This window comes from Pseudochaenichthys georgianus, chromosome 1, assembly GCF_902827115.2.
Source record: "Pseudochaenichthys georgianus chromosome 1, fPseGeo1.2, whole genome shotgun sequence".
Classification (NCBI taxonomy): domain Eukaryota; kingdom Metazoa; phylum Chordata; class Actinopteri; order Perciformes; family Channichthyidae; genus Pseudochaenichthys; species Pseudochaenichthys georgianus.
Window position 1 is genome coordinate 36502849 of NC_047503.1, and position 24826 is coordinate 36527674.

General features: G+C 46.1%; 1 protein-coding gene across 1 annotated transcript; it reads left to right on the forward strand.

Moving 5' to 3' along the window:
• The first annotated feature begins 21975 nt into the window (after window positions 1-21975).
• On the forward strand, window positions 21976-23230 carry LOC117454952 (fibroblast growth factor-binding protein 1-like). The gene is made up of 2 exons (XM_034094289.1): window positions 21976-22057; window positions 22446-23230. The coding sequence occupies exon 2, from the start codon at window positions 22473-22475 to the stop codon at window positions 23160-23162; it is 690 nt and encodes a 229-aa protein (XP_033950180.1). The 5' UTR covers window positions 21976-22057; window positions 22446-22472; the 3' UTR covers window positions 23163-23230.
• The last annotated feature ends 1596 nt before the right edge of the window (window positions 23231-24826 follow it).

Below are 24826 nucleotides of genomic sequence, written 5' to 3' on the forward strand. Positions count from 1 at the left end.
TTATTATATTATATAGATTCTGACACAAACGTCCCAAGTGGGCAGGACTTTCAGGGGTGCGTCCCCATTGGCTACTCAGTTTTTGACTGACAGCCCACTACACCACAGATCATACAGTGCAGCAAACTCCGGGGTCCACTCGGCCACGTTTGTGTTGGTGTGTCCTTCTGGGGAGTTTTCATGAAAATATCGGACTTATTTTATGGATTGCTGTGCATTATACTTGTGTTGTGTAGTTTATACTTTATTCCAACTTTAAATATGTTAATACCTGAACTGAACACCTGAACACTGCTGCAGTAAAATAATTTCCCAATTTGGGATTGACAAAGTGTCTGTCTGTCTATCTATTTATTTTATAGATAAAAACAACACATCTATGTATTTTCAAGCTTAAGGTGATACACAATATAAACTGTATACTGTTAATTTTTCAAAGACATGTTACATTTCAAAAAGCATATATTGCTATGTTTAACAATTAAAGGTGGGGTAGGTAAGTTTCAGAAACCGGCTCGAGATACACGTTTTGTTATATTCCATGGAATGCTCTTAACATCCCGATAGCAATGAATATCTTAAGTGCTTTGACAAAAAATCCATAAAAAAATGTCATCTGTAGAAGCCGTAATACTGTAAAAAGTAGCCGGGCCGGCTAAACAGATTGGATGGCCTACCTGCCTGTCAGCCTTCCATCGGGGCACAAACTTATCTCGTGCCCTCATTGGTCATGTCCGCGTTCGTGTGTGTTGGAGGAGGGGCTCTATAAGGAAGTGGCAGATTTTCTCCGGTTGTGTATTTTCAAATTATAGCGATCTCGAGCCGGTTTCTCAAACTTACCTACCCCACCTTTAAAGACTGCTTTAATTTAACAAATGCTATCATATAAAAGTGTCAGATTTGTTTTATTAAACAGAGCAGACCTAGGTTGCATACCAACACAATTAGGAACATGCTCGCTCACATCTTACTATGTTGGTCTGAAGAGCTGAATCATTCATACCATAGAGATTCATACACAATGGATAAAAACGGTGTTGTCTCATTCTCACATTCATGTGAGAAAGTGATATACATTTAGCATTACAAATTCGACATACTATTCCTAGCGTGAGGAAGATATGAATAATCAACAGATTTTAATGGAATCTCTAACATTTTCATGTAGAATAATAAGCCTAAAGGGACATGGGAAGAAAAAAAAATAAAACAGAGAGAGAGAGAGAAAAATAAAAGTCAGGATAACGGGTTAGTATCTTGTGCGCACGAGAAAGTTTCTTGTGCTCACGAGTAGGGATGGGTATCATTAAGGTTTTAGCGGTACTACTACTTTTATCAATACCGCTTATCGGTCAGGTCTTTTAACGGTACTCTTATCGGTTCTTTTGGAGAGAAAAAAAAGGTAAACTAACTAAACAAATTGTGAACAAAACTAACATTGCTTTTTATTTAAATTAAATACATAATATTTCACATCAAAAGAAACAAATCATATTAAATAATCTGATGACAGAATTGTAAACAGAATAGCTGAAACTTTAACAAAATAAATAACTCAGTTACCTCTAATCATTAACCCATGTGATGTTTTTATAATTGAGTTAACTCCGTGTGTTGCTGCTAGCATACATAACACCTGACGTGGAAACGTTAAGGCCCTGACACACCAGGCCGATTTCGGCCGTTTTCTTTAGTCGGAAGACGAAGCGTGTCCTGTCGCCCAAACTCAATTTGGTGTGTCCTGCACCGTCGGCCGTGACACGCCTTATTTGGACTGCCTGACCCGATGATCGGCCATGCATCGGGTCAGGCAGTCGGACCAAGCAATCACTCTGATTGGCTGTTCAGCTAGCGAATCAGTGCATGAGAAGCGAAACGGAAGTGAGGGACGTAAACAAACGATTTAAGAAGGCACACACAGACTGCTATTCATTTTCATCTCATCATGGCGATCTGGAATGACGGAAACGAAGACCTGCTCATCACCTTGATCCAGGAGAGGCCAGCTCTGTACGACATCACAGAGAAAAGGTACTCGAACCGAGTAGTGAAAACCGGACTCTGGCGAGAGATTGAAACGCAACTTGGTTTCTCGGGTAAGATTATCTTTTTCATCAATTGAGCTCTTTAGCGGATACTGTTGGTTTTGTTTTGTTTGCCAGCGTACAGTGACGTTAACGTGAAATGTAATTTGTTATTTCAACCTTGTGTTTTGTTGTTATCTTGTTGCTAGCTGTTGCTAGCTGTGCAGTTTGGCACTGCATATAGATATGAATTGGACATGCTAACTAGCCACAATGCTTACATCGTTTATTTGTGTGCTTCAGAGAAAGAGCTGAGGAAGAATTGGGATTCTATGTGAACCCAGTACACCCGGTACAGGAAACTTGCCCCTTCGGGTAGTTGTGGAGCACAAAGGACTGGCAGACAGCAGTGGATCTGTCACGATTCTCATGTTATGTCACGTTTGTAGTTTTGTCTGTGTTGGTGTTTTTCTTGTCTTTGGGTTTTATTGTGTAAAGTGTTCACCCCCGTTTCCTGCCTGTCTGCGTTCTGTCTGTTTCCCTCCCTGATTACCCAATTGTGTTCACCTGTTGTCCTTGTGTTTCTCCTCCCCTGCCCAGCTGTGTCTTGTTCTGTGATTACCCTTCTGTGTATTTAGTCTAGTCTTCCCCTGTGCTCCATGTCGATTCATTGTTTCCCCTCCATGTCATTCCACGGTCTGTGTTCCTTGTGCTGCTCGTTGGTGTTGGATATTTTGGATTCTGCCTTGTTTTTGCCACAGCTTTAATTTATTTAATAAAGCTCGCTTTTCGTTATTCTGCATTTGAGTCCTACCTGCTTCACCCATTCGTAACAGAATGAACCGACCAAAAATGGACCCAGCGGATATGGAAGATTTTGAGTTAGATCTGTTCGATCTAGACTTTTCCCTTCAATGTTATCATGCCGAGTGGAAAGGAACTTCTTCTAGAAGGGACAAAGAGGCTATTCTCGAGAGGGCACGAATGGAGGTGGCCGAAATGCCTTGGTTGAGGAGTTCGTTGCCGGAGTGGTTACAGCTTTTCACAAGTTGTCCTGAGGACTGGTCCGACGCATCTAACCCTTTCCTCGGATCCGACTACAGTCCTGTTGGAGGTCCACGGAGTCTCCAAAGAGCCTCTAGGAGACGCAGGGCCAGGATTCCAGCCCGTGCTCCAACAGCCATGATCCCGGCTTCAGTTCCGGTTTCCACAGCCATGGATCCATGCACCAGTACCGGCCCGCAGAGCTATGTTTCCTTGCTCGATTACCTGGCCCACACAGCCATGGTCCAGGCCTCTGTTCCGGTTCCAGCGGCTCCAGTTCCAACCTCAGACCTTTTCTCAGGAACCCGTCTGGCGTTTGGAGGTCCACGGAGCCTCCAAAAGGTCTCTGGAAGATGCAAGGCCAGGATTCCAGCCCGTACTCCAGCGGCTCCGGCTCCAGTGCCGGTCCCAGCAGCCATGTGTCTGGCCCCAGCGGCCATGGTTCCGGCCCTGGTTCCGGCCTCAGCAACCATGGTTACAGCCCCAGTTCTGGCCCCAGCAGCCATGGTTCCGGCCCCAGTCCTGGTCCCAGCTGCCATAGTCCCTCCTCTAGTCCCTTCCCTAGTCCCTCCTCAGGTCACTTTCCTAGTCCCTTCTCCAGTCCCACCTCTAGTCACTTCTCTAGTCCCTACTCAAGTCCCTTCCCAAGTCCCTTCCCGAGTCCCTTCCCGAGTCCCTTCCCTAGTCCCTTCCCAAGTCCCTTCTCTAGTCCCATCTCCAGTTCCCTCTCGAGTCCCCTCTCCAGTCCCCTCTCGAGTCACCTCTCGAGTTCCATCTCTAGTCCCTACTCAAGTCCCGCCTCTAGTCAATTCCCTAGTCCCATCTCTAGTCCCTCCTCTAGTCACTTCTCGAGTCCCCTCTCCAGTCCCCTCTCGAGGTCCCTCCTCTAGTCCCTCCTCGAGTCCCCTCTCTAGTTCCCCTCTCGAGTTCCCTCCTCTTGTTCCTCCTCTAGTCCCCTCTGGAGTTCCGTCTCTAGTTCCCCTCTCGAGTCACGTCTCAAGTCCCTACCCAATGTCCTGGTCTGTTGGAGGTTCCGCTGGGGGTCCTGCCAACTCCATGTCCTGTCCCGTTGGAGGCCCCGTCGACTACTCCTCTGCCGGGGGTCCTACCAATCGTATGTCTGTCCCGTTGGAGGTCCCGCCGTCTACTCTCCTGCCGGGGGTCCTGCCAGCTTCTTGTCCTGTCTCGTTGGAGGTCCCGCCGTCTACTCTCCTGCCCGGGGTCCTGCCAATCCTATGTCCTGTGCCGTTGGAGGCCCCGCCGACTACTCTCCTGCCGGGGGTCCTGCCAACCCTTTGTCCCGTCCCGTTGGAGGTCCCGCCGTCTGCTCTCCTGCCGGGGGTCCTGCCAGCTCCTTGTCCCATCTCGTTGGAGGTCCCACCGACTGCTCTCCTGCCGCGGGTCCTGCCAACCCTTTGTCCTGTGCCGTTGGAGGCCCCGCCGACTGCTCTTCTGCCGGGGGTCCTGCCAGCTCCTTGTCCTGTCCCGTTGGAGGTCCCGCCGACTACTCTCCTGCCGGGGGTCCTGCCAACTACTCTTCTGCCGGGGGTCCTGCCAACCCTATGTCCTGTGCAGTTGGAGGTCCCGCCGACTGCTCTCCTGCCGGGGGTCCTGCCAATCCTATGTCCTGTTCCTCTGGGGGTCCCGCCGACAACTCTTCTGCCGGGGGTCCTGCCAACCCCTTGTCCTGTTCCGTTGGAGGCCCCACCATCACCTGTCTCACCGGGGGTCCTGCCAACTCCTGGTCCTCTTCCGTGGGGGATCCTGCCGAAGCCTGTCCCACTGGCTCCGGTTCCTGTTCGGCCGACACCGGGTCCTGCCCGGCCTCCGGAGCTGTCTGGTCTTCGCCCTCGAGCCCGGCCCCCTGAGAGTCGCGGTCTTAGCCCTCGAGCCCGGCCCCCTGAGTGCCGCAGTCTTCGTCCTCGGGCCCGGCCCCCTGACTCTTCCTGCCGCTGCTTTCGCCCTTATGCTCGGCCCCCTGAGTGCTGTGGCCTTCGCCCCTTTTTGAACTTTGCCTTGCCCCCAGGCTGTCCACCCGAGACCCCCTCCTTGGTCTCTGCCTTGCCCCCGGGCCTTCCGCCCGAGACCCCGTCCGTGGTCTCTGCCTTGCCCCTGGGCCTTCCGCCCGAGACCCCCTTCTTGGTCTCTGCCTTTCCCCCGGGCCATCCGCCCGAGACCCGTCCTCCAGACCCCCTCCACCCACCCTTTCTTGGCCCTAGTTATGTGTCCTCCCTCTGGTCCCCCTCCACCCACCCTGCTGGACCTTTTTTTTTTTTTTTTTTGGGACGTCTGGGATCCGTCCCTTGAGGGGGGGGTTCTGTCACTATTCTCATGTTATGTCACGTTTGTAGTTTTGTCTGTGTTGGTGTTTTTCTTGTCTTTGGGTTTTATTGTGTAAAGTGTTCACCCCCATTTCCTGCCTGTCTGCTTTCTGTCTGTTTCCCTCCCTGATTACCCAATTGTGTTCACCTGTTGTCCTTGTGTTTCTCCTCCCCTGCCCAGCTGTGTCTTGTTCTGTGATTACCCTTCTGTGTATTTAGTCTAGTCTTCCCCTGTGCTCCATGTCGGTTCATTGTTTCCCCTCCATGTCATTCCACGGTCTGTGTTCCTTGTGCTGCTCGTTGGTGTTGGATATTTTGGATTCTGCCTTGTTTTGCCACAGCTTTAATTTATTTAATAAAGCTCGCTTTTCGTTATTCTGCATTTGAGTCCTACCTGCTTCACCCATTCGTAACAGGATCATAACCAGGCTGCAGTTTTTAGAGCCCTACACAAGAAGGAAGGAGAGTACTTCGAACCTCACCATCACGGTAACTATTTTATTTGTTGAGTACAAATAAGTGTTTCTTGCTTCTTTCATTTACAAAAACATTATTTTCATTCATTTGGTGGTTACAGTGTTAAATATAACAATAACAGAATAATATATATATATTATTGTATTATAATTATTGATGTGCTCATCACCTTAATGTTGCAGCTGGTAAAGGAGGAGCTAATTGAAATTACATATACTGCTGGGTAGCTTATGAAATTCACCATGGGATCAATAACGCTTTTATCTTAACCTATAATAATACATGATAAAATATGTCTTGATTATATTTTGTAGTGTTCTGAATCTTCTAGAAGTATGTCTTTAGCATCTGAATAGAGCATCACAATGTGTCTGCAATGTACCTCTCACACTTGACCACACCTCAAACTAATGGCACACACATTTCAGGGTATTGTTTTGTTATGAATGCTTAGTAAACAGTTTTAAGAAGCCATGGTATTAAATCCAACTAACTGTGAATTTATTTTAAAAAATGTAAGGAACGTCCGGTGGCTACAGAATCAACCCCCGGTGGCACCAGCAGTGAAACCTGGACCAGCACCACCGAGGAGTCCTTCCACTTTGATGCTGAGCCCTGCACTCCCCTGGCAGAATCCACCATCTGTACCACACCGGCACCGCTCGGAGAGAGGCCAAGCACACTCAGCACTCGAAAGCCTCCGGCGAAGCGTAGGATGATGATACTAAATGAGATGCTGTCTACCGCTGTTCATTGTTCAAGATTGAAATGTAAATGTCCAAGCCGTTTTTCTGCCCCTCTATTCACATGTAGCCTTTCATACGTGATGGTTTCTTCATTCTCGAACTGTTGTGGAGCAGAACTATACAGTTGCAGGATCAGTCTTAAGTACCTCAATATAATTATAGTAGGTCTGCATTTTATGTGCTCATTTCATCATTCATTCATGTATTTTATATTCTACTAAAACTGAATCAAACCATAAACAAGGTGGCCTGTTGGGATTACTATATATAATATATCTGCATTATTCTATCCCACTTTATGCTGTGCTCTTGCTGCTTGTTTTACACTGATTTTATATCTTATTTCTTACTGATGTAAAGCACTTTGAACTGCAATCCCCTGTATGAAAAGTGCTTTACAAATAAAGTTATTATTCAGATGGATGTTTCTCTGTTCATTCTCCCATTATCCTCCTCAATCTGCCTAGAAGTATTTTAATGTTGTAGCTGTTACTATAACTAATGCTAGGGCTGCAACTGACAGTTATGTAGGCACATTGTTATTGTTTCTTATCGCTGTGTGATTAAAAGAATAAACACAAATAGCAGGATAGGCAATGCAGAACTTTATTTCGTACCTTCATGCACACATAACACAACATGATGATAACCTGTCAACATGACATTAATACAGAGCCGGCAGAACCCAAATCTAGCTCCAGTGCGGCACGAACATGTTCTATTTTGTATATGGCTTCGCCCTCTAAGGCTATCGCTATTGGGTTTACCCTTCTGCACCCCCGCGCAGTACTGAAAACACTTGTAGTCCACGCCCACCCGCTAGGTGGGCCCCACCCTCGGGCCACCTTCCGGTATAAATAGAGAGGTTGCCCGGTGATCTGCTCCCTCTTATCTTCAGCAACCAGCAGTTTACTGAAGCACGAGAAAGCAACGGCATGAGCAATAAAGAGTGTGTCCGTATGTGCCCTTCGTGCAATACAGGCTACATTATGAGCTATGATTTGCATCCGATATGCACAGCCTGTCTGGGGCCAGAGCGCGCGGACGCGGCTCTCAGCCAGCAGGTCGCATGTCCTCACTGTGTGCGTCTTCCTTCATCCGACAGGAAGCAAAGGGCGGACGCCCTAGCTGCTGCGGGTGAGCAAGACGTCTGGGGTGGGCAGATGCCCATCCAGGACAGCCTGTTTATGGAGGCGAGTGGGGGGCAGGAGTCGGACGACTCCTTCCCCGCCTCCCTCCAGGGCTTGCCATGCGGCTCTCCCCTTCCCCCTCTTCCCCGGACGGGGGAGACGGGGTCGGAGCGAGAGTCAGAGGTGGCGGTCGAGCACGTGGTCCCCTTCTCCATGGCCACGGCGCTACCGGCATTGGGAGGCATCATGCTGGAGCTGCCGGAAATAATCGGCAAGGCAGCAGCATGTAGAGGTCTCCCCGTTCCACGAGTACGGGAGAGGGTGGCTCTGGACGACATGGCGGGCGTGTTTTCCCGGGTGCAGACGGGCAGGAGTGATCCGATCTGGCCGCGCTTCCCCGCCATTAGGCGGTATCAGGAAGGTGCAGCGGCGAACCCGAGGAGCTTGAGGGCTCCGGTGGCCTCCTTTGTCCCCTTCACCAATGTGGAGGGTTTCACAGATGAGGTTTTCCCAACCACCCCCGCTCTGAAACCGAGCTTAACGGCATTTTTCGGGGTAAGACAGGCCAACTTGGTCGCCGGACGGTGCCCTATGTTGGCCGACCCCAAGGACCAGTATGTCGCCCGCCAGGCTGACCGGGCGCACCAGTGTGCGTTCCAGGCGTCAGCAGCGGCAAATAACATCGCTCTGCTGACCAACTCGGTGGTGACGTTGGTCGAGCGATCCACCACCGTGGCTCCAGAGGAGTCGGAGGAGATCGCTAAGGCGGCCAGCACGGCGCTCACGCTGTGCGCAGCCGTGGCGGTGTCCCAGGCTAGGATTACGGCATGGATGACACAGATCCAGCGTCACCTCTGGTTACAGCAGGCAGCGGTCACAGAGCCAGCCAGGAAGGTCTTACTGGACGCTCCGATCAGCTCGGACGGGCTGTTCGGGCCCCAGTTCCTGGCCATGGTTGATTCCATGAAGGCGGCTTCGGAGCAGGCGGAGGACATCCGCCAGCACGTCGGCTGGCTCCAGCCAGCGGTGAAGCAGCAGCGACACCAGCGGCAGCAGCAGCAGCCAACCTGGCCACAGCGGCAGACGGACAGACACCAGCAGCAACAGCAGCCGAGGCGCCAGAATCGTCCGTCAGCGGCGGCTGGGGCACCGACCCGCACCTCCAGGGCACCGACCCGCACCGACGGGCCCCCACCACAGAGGGGGGGGTAAGAAGGGAGTGAGGTACTCCCGTTCGGCGTCTACTCCACGAGAGCCGCCGAAAAAACAAAGCCGACCTTGGCGGTCTAGGGGGGAGTGTGAACGAAATAAAGGTTGTTTATTTCCTAACATGTGGTCTGAGTCTTCAGTTACAAATGTGTGTCACATATCCCCCACCCTGGGAGCTGCCTATGACCTGTCAGTTAATAGCCAGCCGGGTTCGGTACAAAAGCCTGCGCTATTTAATCTATCGATTAATAAGCTGCGGAGCACAATAATTACACCAACCTTCTCCAATCTGATGATCATGGCTCGCGACAGATTTCTGATGGTTATGACTCTTCGGTTATTAAACCACAGACCTCGCGGCATTCTTCTGTCCGAGATACGCCACCTATACACAGTCATAATAAGCCCATGAGAGCAGTGTTAACGCCTCATGTGGATATTACTGCACACACCTCCATCCATCCTCTGAGCGTGTACACGTCTCATGATGCGAGGCAGAGTGATACGCAGCGTGTGGAGCCCTCCGCACAGCCCTTTCGATCTAGGCCCACCTTGGGTTGCCTCACGGGCAGCGGCGGCAAGGGCTTTGGAGTGGCTCGTCGTCATCAGTGTTGGGAAAGTTCACTTTCTACAGGAACTAGTTCAGTTCACAGTTCACACATTTTAAAATGAACTAGTTCAGTTCATAGTTCATAATTCAAAATGTTGAACTAAAGTTCATGGTCTCAAAAATGAACTAATTTATAGTTTCAATACGTTGCTGCGAGCTATTAATTGTCTCCTGTACAATGTTAATGGGATTTGGGTGGTAGTGGATCTGTTTTGGCTCTCTTTTTTATTCGCCACTCGCACATACTGTGAAAGGCTAGTCGTGTGCTTATTCTCAATGTGCCGTTTAAGGTTTGTTGTCGACGTCGTCGATGTACGGACTTGCTTTTTCAAACCGGGCGGACACAGTTTACAGGCAAACGTTTGATTTTTTCTGTCTGAGTCAGTACTGACTTTAACGTAAAACTCTTTTAAATGCTCATACGCCAACGCCGTAGAGTCTCACTCTGAGCGAGTGCTGCTGCAGCTGCTCTCGGCTTCTTCCATACTAATTCATTCATTCATTCAATGCTCGCCGGTTCCGCGGTTCCACATTGTTTTTTGTGAGGAGTCTGATATATTTAGTATATTTATATTTTAGTGCGACAGCCAGGGGTGACAGGCGCGTACGCGTCACAGGCAGCTTGCTGTTGCCAGATTGGGTGGTTTTCTGCATTATTTTGAAGCCTGTTTACGGTGTGTTTTAACTGGGTTTTCGGCTGAAAGGCATATGAAATCTGGCACACTTTTGAACGCCGTTATAATACAGTGCTGAGAATGAACGCACTTTTGAACGCCGTTATACAGCGCTGAGAATGAACGCGTTCTCAATTACGTTCATCTAGCGGAAATACAGTAGGCCTACGTTCAGTTCACATTCGCCCAAAATATGAACACGTTCATGAACGATCGTTCATTGAACTCGTTCAGGTACATCACTGGTCGTCATGACAACCACACCACATCTCGAACAGGCGCGCCCGCTGTCAGAGTGTTTCTCGGCGTGGCAGTGCCTGTGTTTGATGGACGGATGGATGCACAGGCTGATCAGCAGAGGGTACACCCTGCAGTTCGCCTCCACCCCCCCACAGTTCAACGGGATACAGGTGACATGCCTAACATCCCGAGAACAGTGTCTTGCGCTCCAAGCAGAGCTACGGGAACTCCTGTTGAAAGAGGCTATTTCCAGGGTTCCCCAGGAGGAAGAAAATCAGGGGTATTACTCCCGCTATTTTCTTATCCAGAAAAAGACAGGGGGAATGAGACCCATCCTCGACCTGTCAGTTTTCAACGAGGCAATAATGAAAAGACCTTTTCACATGCTGACGGTCAAAAAGGTGCTAGAGTGTGTTCACCAGGGAGATTGGTTCACCTCTATAGACCTGAAGGAAGCTTACTTCCATGTGCCCATCATTCCGAAACACAGGAAATTCGTGAGGTTTTCGTTCCAGGGAATATCGTACCAGTACAACCGTCTGCCGTTCGGCTATTCCCTGGCTCCTCGTACTTTTTCAAAGTGTGTAGAGACGGCGCTGCAGCCGCTACACAGAGGAGGAATGAGAGTACTATTTTACCTGGACGACCTGCTGCTGCTGGCTCGCTCCAGGGAGGAAGCGGCTTTACAGACGGTACAACTCATATCACATCTGTCAAAGCTGGGTTTCATGATCAACTGGAAAAAGAGCTGTCCTGTTCCAGCCCAGAGTGTTGTTTACCTGGGGGTGGAATTGAACTCAGCCCGCATGAGAGCACGACTCTCACGGCAGAGAGTGGAAACGCTGACAGCTCTCCTTCAACGTGTCATACCACGCAGCGTGGTGACGTCACTCTCCGTGATGCGGCTGCTCGGCATGATGGCAGCAGGTCACGTGGTGATGCCCCTGGGTCTCCTACACATGAGGAGACTGCAGAGGTGGTTCATCAGCCTCTGCATCGACCCCATACGACAGAAGATGCGCATGGTGGTCATCCCTCTGTCCGTGGGTTCAGACTTAACATACTGGAAAAGTCCCCACGTCCTGTCAGAGGGGGTTCCCCTGGGCAGAGTTACGTCACACATCTCGGTGTTCACAGACGCATCTCTCTCAGGGTGGGGAGGAACGTGCATGTCGCAGGCAGTGGGAGGACAGTGGCCGGCTCACATGTCTTTCCACATAAATGTGCTGGAATTGATCTCCGTACGGAGAGTAATTCAGCATTTTGCCCCGTTGCTGCGGAATCAGCATGTGTTGATTCGCACAGACAACAAAGCCGCGGCGGCCGACATCAATCGCCAGGGGGGTGTACGCTCAGTGCAGCTCCTGAACACAGCCAGACGGCTGTTGATCTGGGCGCGCGCACACGTGCTCTCCATCAGAGCACTGTATGTGCCTGGAGAGCTGAACAAAGGGGCAGACCAGAGGAGGTCCTCGCCAGGGGGACTGGAGCCTCCACCCCGAACTGATTGCCCAGGTTTGGGGCCAGTTCGGGAAAACGGAGGTGGATCTGTTCGCCGCACGCGGGAACGTGCAATGCGAGCTCTGGTTCTCCCTGTCAGCACGGGACCACCCACCCCTGGGGGTGGACGCGTTCGCACATCGGCCATGGCCCAGGGGACTGCTGTACGCCTTCCCACCAGTCCCGCTGATTCCTCGGTTCCTGGACCGAGTGCAGGAAGAGCCGCTGTCAGTGATCCTGATAGCCCCGGAACGCACGGGAGCTTCCTGGTTTCCATGCCTACAGCGTACGCTGTCAGGCAGGCCGTGGGAGATTCCGTGGCGGGGGGACGCTCTCTCACAGGTGGAGGGAGCGATCTGCAGTCACCCAGTGATAGGCCAGCCCTTATGGGCATGGCCCCTGAGCGGGAACATTTAGAGAGCTGGGGTCTCTCTCAAGATGTTGTACGCACCATTCAGGGAGCCAGGGCCGCGCCTACCAGAGCGTCCTACACAGCCAAGTGGGCAGCGTTCCAGCGTTGGTGTGTAGGGAGAAGCCTGGACCCCATTACGTGCCCCCTGCCTCACGTGCTGTCATTCCTCCAGCTGTTGTTGGACAGGAATTTGGCGTTCAGCACAATCAAGGTGTATGCGGCTGCCATATCATCTTGTCACGTGGGTTTGGGAACAGGGACGTTGTTCAGTCACCCCCTGACGAAATGGTTTCTGCAAGGGGTACGAAGACTCAGACCGGTGTCACGAGCACTGGCGCCTCAGTGGGATTTGGCTTTGGTGTTACGAGCACTATGCAAAGCCCCATTTTAACCTTTAGAGGAGGTTCCTCTCAACATGTTATCAGCCAAAGTAGTACTGCTTTTAGCTCTAACATCGGCGAAAAGGGTGAGTGATTTATCCGCTCTCTCTGTGGCACCGTCATGCCTCCGGATCCAGGGGGATGGCAGTTCAGCTGTGTTACGTCCTAACCCAGCCTTTATGCCAAAGGTCATCACTAGCTCTTTTAGATCAAGAGGGATCACCTTGGATGGGTTTTTTCCGCCTCCTCATAAATCGGAGGAAGAAGCCACATCTCATCTCCTCTGCCCTGTGCGCGCGCTGGCCTGCTATGTGGCGCGCACAGTGGCAGTGTGCCGTTCTCAGCGCCTGTTTGTGCATTACAGAGAGCGCTCTATCGGGCAACTTCTGTCTACACAACGGCTATCACACTGGCTGTGTGAGGCGGTCTCACAGGCGTATGTCTCATCTGGGGTGGAGCCTCCGGAGAATATCAAAGCGCACTCAATCAGAGGAATTTCCTCCTCCACGGCGTTGAGCGGAGGAATGTCAGTGGAAGATATTTGCACGGCTGCATCTTGGTCTTCCCCCTGTTAATTTATTCAATTTTATTTGAGGGATGTTTCCCTTTCCTCTATGACGCACCCGGTACTGGGTGTTCTGTCAGAGTGAGTAACATCAGGGAGCAAGCTGAGCGCCTCTCTCCTGCCTCTCGGCACACAGAGAGCGGCCTTTTCCCCTCGTAGGAGAGGGATATTCCCCTTCCTCTAATACACTTCGTACGAAGTGTCTGATTAGAGTGAGTAACGTCAGGGATCCAGCTGAGCGCTCTCCTATCTGGCTGGTGCGGAGAGAGCGGCTGTTCCCCCTCTATGATCGCAGGATAAGGTGGGACCTTCGTCTCTACTTCTCACAGCGGTCGGTATGTATTGTTCCCAGCCTTCACCCCGTCAGGAAAACAGGTATGTTTGCTATGTTCCAGGGACGGGGAGGTGCCATTACGCATGGCACAACAGGCAGGGATGTGTTATTGAGCAGGTGTGTCTGTGCTTCTAGTGCTGGACGGACCCAGTGGGGCGCAGACTACATCATGCTTCGCCCTTAACCCAATAGCGATAGCCTAGAGGGTGAAGCCATATACGAAATAGAATTGAGGTTACCTAACTGTAACCCAGCTTCTATGAGTATTGGCGCAGCCCTCTAAGCACCGGGCCCCACTGGCTCTACGAATAGCTGAAGAAAAGTTATATTGTATGGGAGCAACCTCCCTATTTATACCGGAAGGTGGCCCGAGGGTGGGGCCCTACTACAAGTGTTTTCAGTACTGTACGGGGGCACAGAAGGGTAAACCCAATAGCGATAGCCTTAGAGGGCTGCGCCAATACTCATAGAAGCTGGGTTACAGTTAGGTAACCTCAGTTTTCCATGGACGAGAGTGAAAATGGAACGCACACACTATTTGTTGTTTGTTTATATCACGGTCTGTTCTTCTTCTCTGTATTCCGGTTGTTGCCCCTTCTCTGTCTGAATGTAGTGCACTTTTGCTAAATATTTAGACAAATTGCTCATGTTGCCGCCCTTGCATGCTAAACTCTTATTGCACTTTTGGTAACGAGCATTGTCCACATCGAGACGGGTAAAGTTTAACCACACCTTGGAGCGTGTTCTCTTCACCATAGATATATATAAACACTAGATGGCTCATGGGAGATTTTCCAGCGTAGCTGACCGGCCGCCATCTTGCTACAGTCAACAGTACTCTGATTCGCGTTATGGTAGCAGTTGTAAGGTGAGTGATCTGCACAAAAATACTCTTAACTCGCTGAAATCTTGACTGATTTACAAACGGTTTGGTTTATTATAAACATTATTAGCATGGCTATGATACAGGATGCTTGGACATGTTGACATTGCAGCTTTTCTTTGTGTATGTGGTTGTATTTATTAGCTGGCTAATAACAAGAGGCTGTGAGTTCACCCAGCAACTTTACACCAGTGGGAGAGGCAGAACTGCTCTTTCTTTTCAACATAACTTAAGTTACACATGATTTCTTCCAAGTGGTTTGGCTTGTTAAAAACATCCTGCATTATGATACAGGAATTTTCTGGCTTTGTGTTTACAGAAGTACCTGACTATGCCGGACTTTTGTGCAGCCTACGGATGCTCCAATCGCGGCTGTCTGCAAACAAGAACCTGTGGGATCACCACATATGTTTATGTTTGCTCAGTCTAATAAACCCATAACATGGTTGTGAAAGAATACCAAAGCTGAGGCTGGACGATGATTGATTGTTGGTGTGCCATGTGTCACCGTGTGTCATATTGGTTTTGTGTTATACTGTATTTTATTGTGTGCAGCTGGTCCTTATCTCCAAGACACATTTAACACAAATAACCTTGGCTTGAAGCCCCATCTCTCCCCACCTGCTCCTGCTTCCTACATCCCCTCCACACCACACCAAGTTGTTCTTCTTCTTAATAATAATAATAATAATAATAATACATTTATGTTGGGGGGCCACCTTTCATAACACCCAAGGACACCTTACAGGGGCATAGGGGCAATATAGGGAACAATTTAAACAGTGGATTTTGTGATATATCAGCCGGGGTGAGACACGACAAACCACAAATGGACTACAGAAGGACACAAAAGGACACATGGTACAGTTTATATTATTCTTGGTCTTTTTTCAATAACATATTTCAAAGGTTCTGGATTTGTTTACAAATCTAGAAACTAAATACAAAAGTAGGATGATATGAAGATCTCATGTCAAAAATAATTGTGATAAATTAGACAGAACTGGCCTGTCTGTGAGCACATTTTATGTTGGTTTGGTTCTTCTGATAAAGGTGTGAATATCTAAATAATATACCAACATATGCTATTGTCATTAGTTGTGTCCCTGTTCTTCAAGCTAAGGCATTGCTAAATTAACCACTCTACAGAGTGGTAACATGAGACCGATTTTTATATATAAAATATAAATGTATTTTAATTTATTTATAATTTATTTTAAATATTAACAATATAATAAAATAAGTGGAAATATATACACCGGCAAATATGTAATATAAATACCTTGTGTGTGTGTGTATAGCTATGCTTTATCTGATTAATGTTATTTTCATATGAAAGTCCATGATTATAAGTATGCAGTATCATAACTACATCTTTGATGTTTATAAAAAACTAAACCGTTTGAAAATTGGTTGAATATTGAGCAAGCTATGGTTATTTAAATAGTAAACCATAATGTTATGAATGAGAGCACTGCCTGTAGCAAGATGGCGGCCAAGTGGCAACGTCGGTCTCGATTGGCCAACAGCGCGGGTGAGTCATCTAATGTTTATATATATCTATGCTCTTCACCATCTCCTCCGTGGCCCTTTCTCATTTCTCGAACTCCCCTCCTCGACTCCCCTCCTCGACTCCTATCCTCGATACTTAGTCCCGCCCACAGGAGATGCGAGCGGAGGAGCCGAGGAGGGGAACCGAGGAGAGAGGAGGGGAAGCAGCAGGCGGTTAGAGAAATGAGAACTCCTCTCCTCTGAGTGGTCATTTTAAAGAGACGTCCATTAATGATGACAGGAGGCAGCAGCCCTCTGTCTGATGGACAGATGTGTTCATGACGACTTATATATTTACTTTGATTCATTCACAGTGCGGTATAATGAGACAATAATGGCTACAGATGCGGACACACACACATATGTATATATTTATATAAATATATACAATTTCAGAATCAAGCAGAGCACTCTCATAATAACGTAACACTATCAGAGACTGGATATATCCCCCCCCCCCTCTCTGGTCGCTACAATGTGGAAAATAAATTACGGGCCAAAAGTTTTATTTACAAGTATTAAAAGTAAGCAGAGGACACCAAACCAACTGACACCTGTCTGTCTGCTGCATCGACGCACACACTGTACCACACACACCTACATCCTAGGATCCTCGGTCCTCGAAGTGCATTTAGAGAAATCATGGCGTGCTGAAATTCATTTCCGGGTCACTACCGGAGGACCGAGGAATCAAGGAGTCGAGGAGGGGGATTTGATTAAATGAGAAAGGGCCCGTGTGTATGTAGCAGCCGCGTGTGTGTAAACTGCCCCGCCCCCTCGCAAGCAGGCGGGGGAGAGAGATCGAAAATACTAAAAATAATCATGGACGCATTTTGCAGTCTTTTTGCGTATTAGAAACGGAGTTGGCGACACTAAAACTGCAATATAATGTTTGTGTAGCAATAATACATAATGACATATTTTTTAGATGTCTCCAGTACCGATAAAAAGACCGATAACGTCGGAGCTTAACGGTACCACGGTCTTTAATAATTCAGCACCGGAGCCGGTTTAATACCCGGGCTCGGTACCCATCCCTACTCACGAGAAAGTGTCTTGTCACGAGATACTAACTTGTGCGCACGAGATACTAACTTGTGCGCACGAGATAGCCTACTAACTAGTGCTGCGTACCTGGACTCACATTCAGGTTCAGGTCCGGACTCAAGTCCAGAGGTTCAGGTTCAGGTCCGGACTTATAAGTCCGGACCTGAACCCATGGCTTGTGTCAAGTTGTGTGAGTAACTAAAGTGAACTTATTGTGAGCTAATTATCAATTGAAAATTAACTCATAATCAACTCAAATTCAAACTCATCAGGTTTATTGTGCTCCCTTCCAACTTGTGTCTACATTTCTCTACAAAGTACAAATGTGCCACTTAGTCTACAAATGACTTATGACAGCAACTACAGTGAACTACTACAAAGTTCAAACATTTATTTCATTTACCAAACTAAAGTAACCAAACAGTCCCTGAGCTGACTGAGCCTAAATCCCTAAAACGTTGCTGAAAGGTAGAATGTAGAGTAGACTATACGCATCACACTGTTACACACCTACTATACAGTATAGGCTACACTCTAGTGACTGTACAGTCAGAGTGTACTGTACTGTCTGTGCACCATGTATTTTCTACAACTCTACAATACATACTGTTAGAAATTAAAATCAATGTTGATATGGCGTAATTTTGAATTAAAAACACTAATTTAAATCACTTTTATTCTGAAAAAACCGAAAGTTCACACTATTAACTTAAAACTTTTATTCTGAAAATTCTTCACTTCCGGTTAGCATTAGCATGTGGCGAAATTCTACGTTTTCAAACCGTAAATCGAAGGTGAAATGACATGTGATGTTGTACACTGAGCACACTGGGATTAGCACTCATTTATTGACGCTGAATAACGTTTATCAGGGAATGTTTAAATAACCACAGACACCAGAATCTACGTAAGTGCTAGTTTTTTTGCGAGTCCAAGTACCGGTTCCTGACGTTCCGGTTTTAACCGGACTTGAACCGAAACTTTTTCCAAGTCCAGTACCGGTTCGGCGTACCGGTACGCAGCACTACTACTAACCCGTTATCCCAGTGGTTCTCAAACTTTTTCTGCCATTCCCCACTTTGAACAGGTGGGCCTTTTCAAGCCCCACCTGTTCCTCATCGCTCCAATAAAATGGTAGGCCAAGCTTAAAATTGTCAAATATATCGTTCTATAACAGGGGTCTCCAACTTTTTTTAGGATGAGGGTTACTTTCAAAAAATAAAACAAGTCGTGAGCTACTTTTACTCCTCTTTTTTGTTTTTTTGCAGTGTATATATTTAGCACATTTTAACATTATTATATGCTACCTTTAACCTTTGAGTGCTGTTTGGGTCTGTGGGACCCATTTTCAGTGTTTACTAAAATAAAATGTATGCAATTTAATTATTTTAACCTGCTTTATTTGGTGGTGGACGTCACATCCTCGAGGGTCCGGGGGCATGCACCCCCAGGAAGATTTTTTTTAAATGTTGAAGTTGAATGCATCAATCTGGTGCACTTTGAGCTAGGGCTGCTCAATTAAATCGTATTTTAATCGCAATTACGATTTTGGCTTGCAACGATTATGAAAACAACATAATTGAAATAAAACGATTTTATTTATTTTTTAAATAGGTTTTTCAGTTGAATTATACTTAAAGTTCAGGGTAATCAACTGTTAAAAACATACTTTTCAAATTATTTTCTTCAATAAATTGATGTTTTTCAAAGTAAATGGTTAATCGTTTTTAATAATCGTGATATCAATTATTGACCCAAATAATCGAGATTATGATTTTTGCCATAATCGAGCAGCCCTACTTTGAGCCAAACAGGAATGTATGGATACAGCTCTCAACACTCAGATGAAAGGGAGCTGTATACTTTTCAATGATCCAAACATCTTTAGAATATGATCACAACAAATCATTTAAACTTGTTTATTCTTATCTTATGTTACCTAGTTAGCATTCTTTCTTTTTATTTATGCATATTTGACTAATCACTCCCCTTTTAAACTTTTTACTGTCCTATTGTACACATTGGAATGATTTCTTACTTTATTTTGTACAACTTTATTAAATAGATAAAGGTGTGCTCTCTCTCTTGCGCTCTCGCTCTCTCGCTCCACATTGCTTTTCTTCCCGACTGCAACGCTGTTGTGTGTGTCTGTGAGAGCGTTTCACACGTGTGTATGAGAGATTTTTACCAGTGGCGAGCCTGTCTCTGAGGGCCTAAGATATTCTACAAAATAATATTTAAAAACATTAAAACAAATTATATTTTTCTTTATATATTTTTTTTAAATATGTTTTTAGTAATATTCAGTTTCTGTTTGAATGTGAAGGGTTAAATGAAAGAAGCCCCTCTCTGCGAGTCTGTGAAGACAGGAGCTGATTGGACGTCCAGCTATGAATTCACAGAGGGCCAGCTATAGTAACTGAACGAGAGTAATGTCAAATGACAGTACAATTGACCAATCATATCTTCCCTCTAAATGGGTGGGCTTTATTATCGCGGACTTTATGACAAGTTCCGCCCGCTGTGAAACAACAACTGTCAACAGCGTAAACTTGCCTTCAAAATAAAAGCATGCCAAATTACACTTAAGACATACAACTGCAACGAAAGTAACAAACACAATGCAATATCCTTTTCAATTTCAAAGAACACAAATTGGGTTATCTACAGGTGTTGTTTTGTGTGGTAGAGGGTCGCTTTTCATTGATACGTTTTGCACCCCGGGCGGGCCGTTGTTTTGATATTCCACCAGTGTATAAATAATAAATAAATGTGAAAGAAAAATGTAAGATTTTTTTTTTAATTATTTTTTTTTTTAAATACTTTTTTTTTTTTTTTTCCGCGACCCACCTATCACATCTCTGCGCCCCACCAGTGGGGCGCGCCCCACACTTTGAGAAACGCTGCGTTATCCTAATTTTTTTTTTTGTGCGCCAAGGAGGAAGTGGAGCGCACAGGAGACAACCATTTCATTGCAGACTGTTATGTTTACGTGGGGAAATTACAGTGCATACATTATTTGAGATATATTTCATACTCAGACTTCACTTTAAGGACATTTCGTCCTGGGGTGTGTGGCCACTCCAGGAGGCAGCGGGACGTGCAACTCAGAGAAGAGCGCTCAAAGAGCTTTTACGCACCGCCTACACTGTGTTTACCTTCATTGAACAGCTAAAGAGTGACCACAGGCTGTTTTAACCACACACACATCGAACTGCCCGATTACTCCCCCTTTTATTAGTTTTATGAAGGAGATGTCCGGTCACCATGATGGGCGGACTGGGACTAAAAATCTGCCCGGGAATCTGATCATTGAGAAAGAAGCAACAAGAACTGCAAACAAAAACATAATGTTAAAACAAAGAAAAAAGACTTATAGTTTACATGATTGCAACTTATAGTTTTATTTTTTTTAATTAATTTTATTTTGCTTGACTCAGTTCTTTTTTCTCTTGAACTCTTAGTTTTGCTTGATTCTGAGAAAGTGTTGCTTTATCTTTATGACACAAAACTAATCCCATAGGTTGGCCCTAACATTTTACAATAATGCAAACACGAGATTGTTATAAATATATCATAATAATAATAATGTATCAGACGTGTAGCCATAGTTTCTGCGGAGTAAAAAAGACACCATGCGGACAAAGGACAACATGTAAAACAAAGACAGAAATGAATACAGTAAGTCGACACAGTTTTTCAGTGATTGTTGTAACAGCCTGCACGGTGAAATAAGAAGAAGACATCCTCTGACTGACTTCAGAAAGAAGCTCACTGAGATAATGTCAGGATATCAAAGGAGGAACCACATGAAGAGTTTATGGGGAGAGAGGGAACAGACATCTGGTAAATGTGTTACCTTATATGATAACTGAGTTTAAAACAACAGGGTCAACAATCTGGTCAATGTCAGTTATGATGTGCGTAATCAGTTTATTTAATTAAAACCTTTTACAGACTAGTGAGACCTAAAAAAAAACTAAACCAAACACACTGTTTAAAAGCCAGAATTGCATTTCAGCAGTAATTATAACTTTTGATGTATTTAGTGTTTAAAAAGTGGGGTTTATCATACTGCAGGTTATTTGCAATATAATTACAGTTGAGTAGTTGGGGTTTTTACTTTTAAATGTAGGATTAGAAGTAGCCTATAAAGGAGCAGAAAATGGGAACTAATGGGAAAATATATTTGTTTAAAGTGACTGAGTACTTGAGTAGCCTATAATAACTTTAGGCGCTTTCAATCACTGTTTTTTTAATCACAAATCTTTCTATGTTTTGCTTTGGTGTTAATGTAAAGCCACATGGTGGAATTTGAAGGAGATGATCTCCTCGTGGTTGAGTGCAGCAGCGGATTGGTGGAGAGCCAGAGTCGAGCCTCCTAGATTGATTGATTGATTGATTGAGTGTGTGTGAGGTGGGGTTACAATGTGTTCACCAGGCATGTTACAGTTATTAAGAATAAACCCACTCTTATCTGTGCATACATGCAGTTCCAGCATGCACCAGTCTCTTTGATCTTCAGTTAAACGTTCTGTTTGGACACGCCGGAACAAAACACCAAATAAATACTCCCAAGATGTTCCTCAATGGGGCTGCGTAGCCTACGTCATTGTGTGTGTGTGTGTGTGTGTGTGTGTGTGTGTGTGTGTGTGTGTGTGTGTGTGTGTGTGTGTGTGTGTGTGTGTGTGTGTGTGTGTGTGTGTGTGTGTGTGTGTGTGTGTGTGTGTGTGTGTGTGTGTGTGTGTGTGTGTGTGTGTGTGTGTGTGTGTGTGTGTGTGTGTGTGTTGTTGGGCGGGAATAGTGGGCGTGCCACAGCATCTATTACATGTCTGTATGTATGAAAGCCATGTGAGACCACAGAGAGCCACAAGAAGCAGATTTACGCACAGCAGCACGAGTTATTCTGGGTGAGATAAAGTTGTTGTGTGTTACTTTCATGTTTACACTTTATGTCTATGTTGTATTACGACCTACTTACTTCCACAGGTGTCTATTAGTTTGCTGCAGGCTCAAAATATCAGATTTAATTGCACCTTTCTATGCAATACTTCCCGATTGGCGTAAAACCATTGCTCGCTTGCAAAGAAAAATACATGCATCATTTTTTCTGAATTTTTTTTTGGGGGGAGCAGCCTAAACATTGATATTTAAAAAACATATATTATCATTTTTCATAATTATTGTTTTTTACCAGAACTGAGGCTTTGGATCTTGTTTTAACCATGTGCTGTCCTTTCAGATGATAGTGATTTCTAAAATAATGTTGCTTAACAAAAACATTGTCTGTGCTCTCAGGTGATAATCTGTCTGCTAAAAGAGGAAATGTTATTCCTGACGACTGTCGTTCCCTGGCTGCTGTTGGCCTTCCTCGGGCAGCAGGTCTCTCTCTCCTCCGGTGCGCGCAATAAGCACCGAGGAGCAGACAAGACGGTGACCGCAGCCCCGGACAAAGCGCCCAGGAGCGGGGACAAGTCTGCCGCAAACGGCCGGGGAAAGTTCTCCATCAACAACAAGATGCAGTGCACGTGGGGGGCCAAAGCAGTCGGCGACGCGGTCAAGCTGTCGGTGAAATGCGAGGACCGGGAGGCGCGCATCAAAGGCGGAGTCACGGATATAAAGTGTGAATACAACGGTAAACCTCAGAGCTGCGCGGGATACAAGTCCAACAACAAGAGCTTCTGGAAACAGGTGGCGCGTGCGTTCAAAAAGCTGCAGGGCAAAGTGTGCAGCGACGAGAGCAAGCTGGTGAGGGCTGGCATTTGTAAGCGCGCGCCCAGGGATGCGCACTTCAAGCTGGACATAATGAGCTCCGTCAACCTCACTCAGTCCGGAGAGCCGGAAACTCATTTGCCACCACCGCCGCAGCCTCGCGCCACCGCTGCAGCTCCGGTCAAACCGACCGCATGCACAGCGCGCGTGAACCATCTGAAAACAGCTGAAGAGAACTGCAGCGGCTCGTGGGCCAGCGTGTGCAACTTCTTCCTGACCATGCTGCAGAGCGAGGACTGTTAAATCCGGGTATCACAGGAGGACACGATCAGACTGAAGCAGGAGTTACTTTAGGACTCATTGTGCTTTTAAACAGCAGCAACAAGTCTTTTTTTTTTTAATCAATAATCTGATTTTCTCTCCAATATACCATGTTTACATCACGCATGTGGATATTATCAGGTGTTTATAAAGTCATTTATAATCGATGAAGAAAGTGCTTTTTCTCCAGTACTGTCTTAAATCCAATGCTTACTCAGTATGTTCATGTTATGCTACTTTATACTGGACTTCAGATTCAAAATGTTCTGGCAATTTTGGCCTCTTTGAAAATGTTCCTTCAAAACGTCATGAGATTATAACGTGATTGTGTTTAGCTCCACCTTGAGCCATTGCATTAGTAAAAAAAAAATCTAAACATTTGATAAAGATGTAAATCCTTTTTATACTTGAGATACAATTTTCTGATGAATTTTTCAATTGTCTTTTTTAATATTTTGTTTTGGCTTTTCAACTTTTCGATGAACCCCTTGCACTCCAAAGATTTGTGACCACTAAACAAACAAAAGTGGAAACAGGCCACAAGTTAATGTTGCTCTGAAATGATTTATGTTTTTCACCTTGGCTCTTGAGAACATTTGTTTTACTTGAGTATTTGTATGTGTTATTGCTTTTATACAATCTGTTTATCATACAGAACCAAAGTTTGATTATTAGAGCGGTACTTGTATTTCTACCTCCGGTAACCTTTATCAATCAACCATGTAAACACCACTGTATTTGTGCACCAAAATAAATATTTTCTATTTATACAGTGTGTCCTTTTGCCTTAAAGTTTATGAAATGTGACATTTGATGGGGAGACCAAGAGGGATGTGGGTGTTCATATGTTGACAACGATTGTACATAAAATATGTGTCCTGTTTTGAGTTCAATACAAATCAACTTGTTTAAAAACATTTCTCGAATCAAACACCATTTTTAAATATCACAGCAGAGATGGATTTTATTCAATCTCCCTTCAAGAAACCAACAATGAGTGTGCAAAAAGACAGCAATTATTATGCACAACTTTCTTGTCCAGTTGCTAAGTTCCCAAACAATATTAGTTTTCCTCCTATAAGGAGTCCATTTGGCCCTTTGTACAGTAGCCTGCAGTTTTTGTTTTTTTAAATAAAGTGAAATATAAGTTGTACAGTGTTGTAAGTCCTTGTGAGGCAGAAATACAATAAATATACTCATTTATTCTAGTAAATCTTAGATATTTTTGACTTTTGCTATGAGAAAAAAATTGTTTTAGATTTTCTAAAACAAGACATCTTTGATTTAATGTTGGACTTTTATTTAGGCAGATTCAAGTCTGTGTAAACTACACTTCCATGCCCTCAAGTTAAAGCACCACACGTGTATTGTTGTAGACACACATGTGGAGTTATTGTACAGGACATCCAAATATAAGGCTTGTTCCTCTGGCTTCCTGCAGCAGTCTCTAATTACTTTCTCAGTGACGGCAGACAGCTGCATCAGGAGCAGTTCTAATCGGGGAGAAGAGTGCTATGATCCAGCTGCGAGCACGTGTTTTGCTGTGTGTGTGTGTGTGTGTGTGTGTGTGTGTGTGTGTGTGTGTGTGTGTGTGTGTGTGTGTGTGTGTGTGTGTGTGTGTGTGTGTGTGTGTGTGTGTGTGTGTG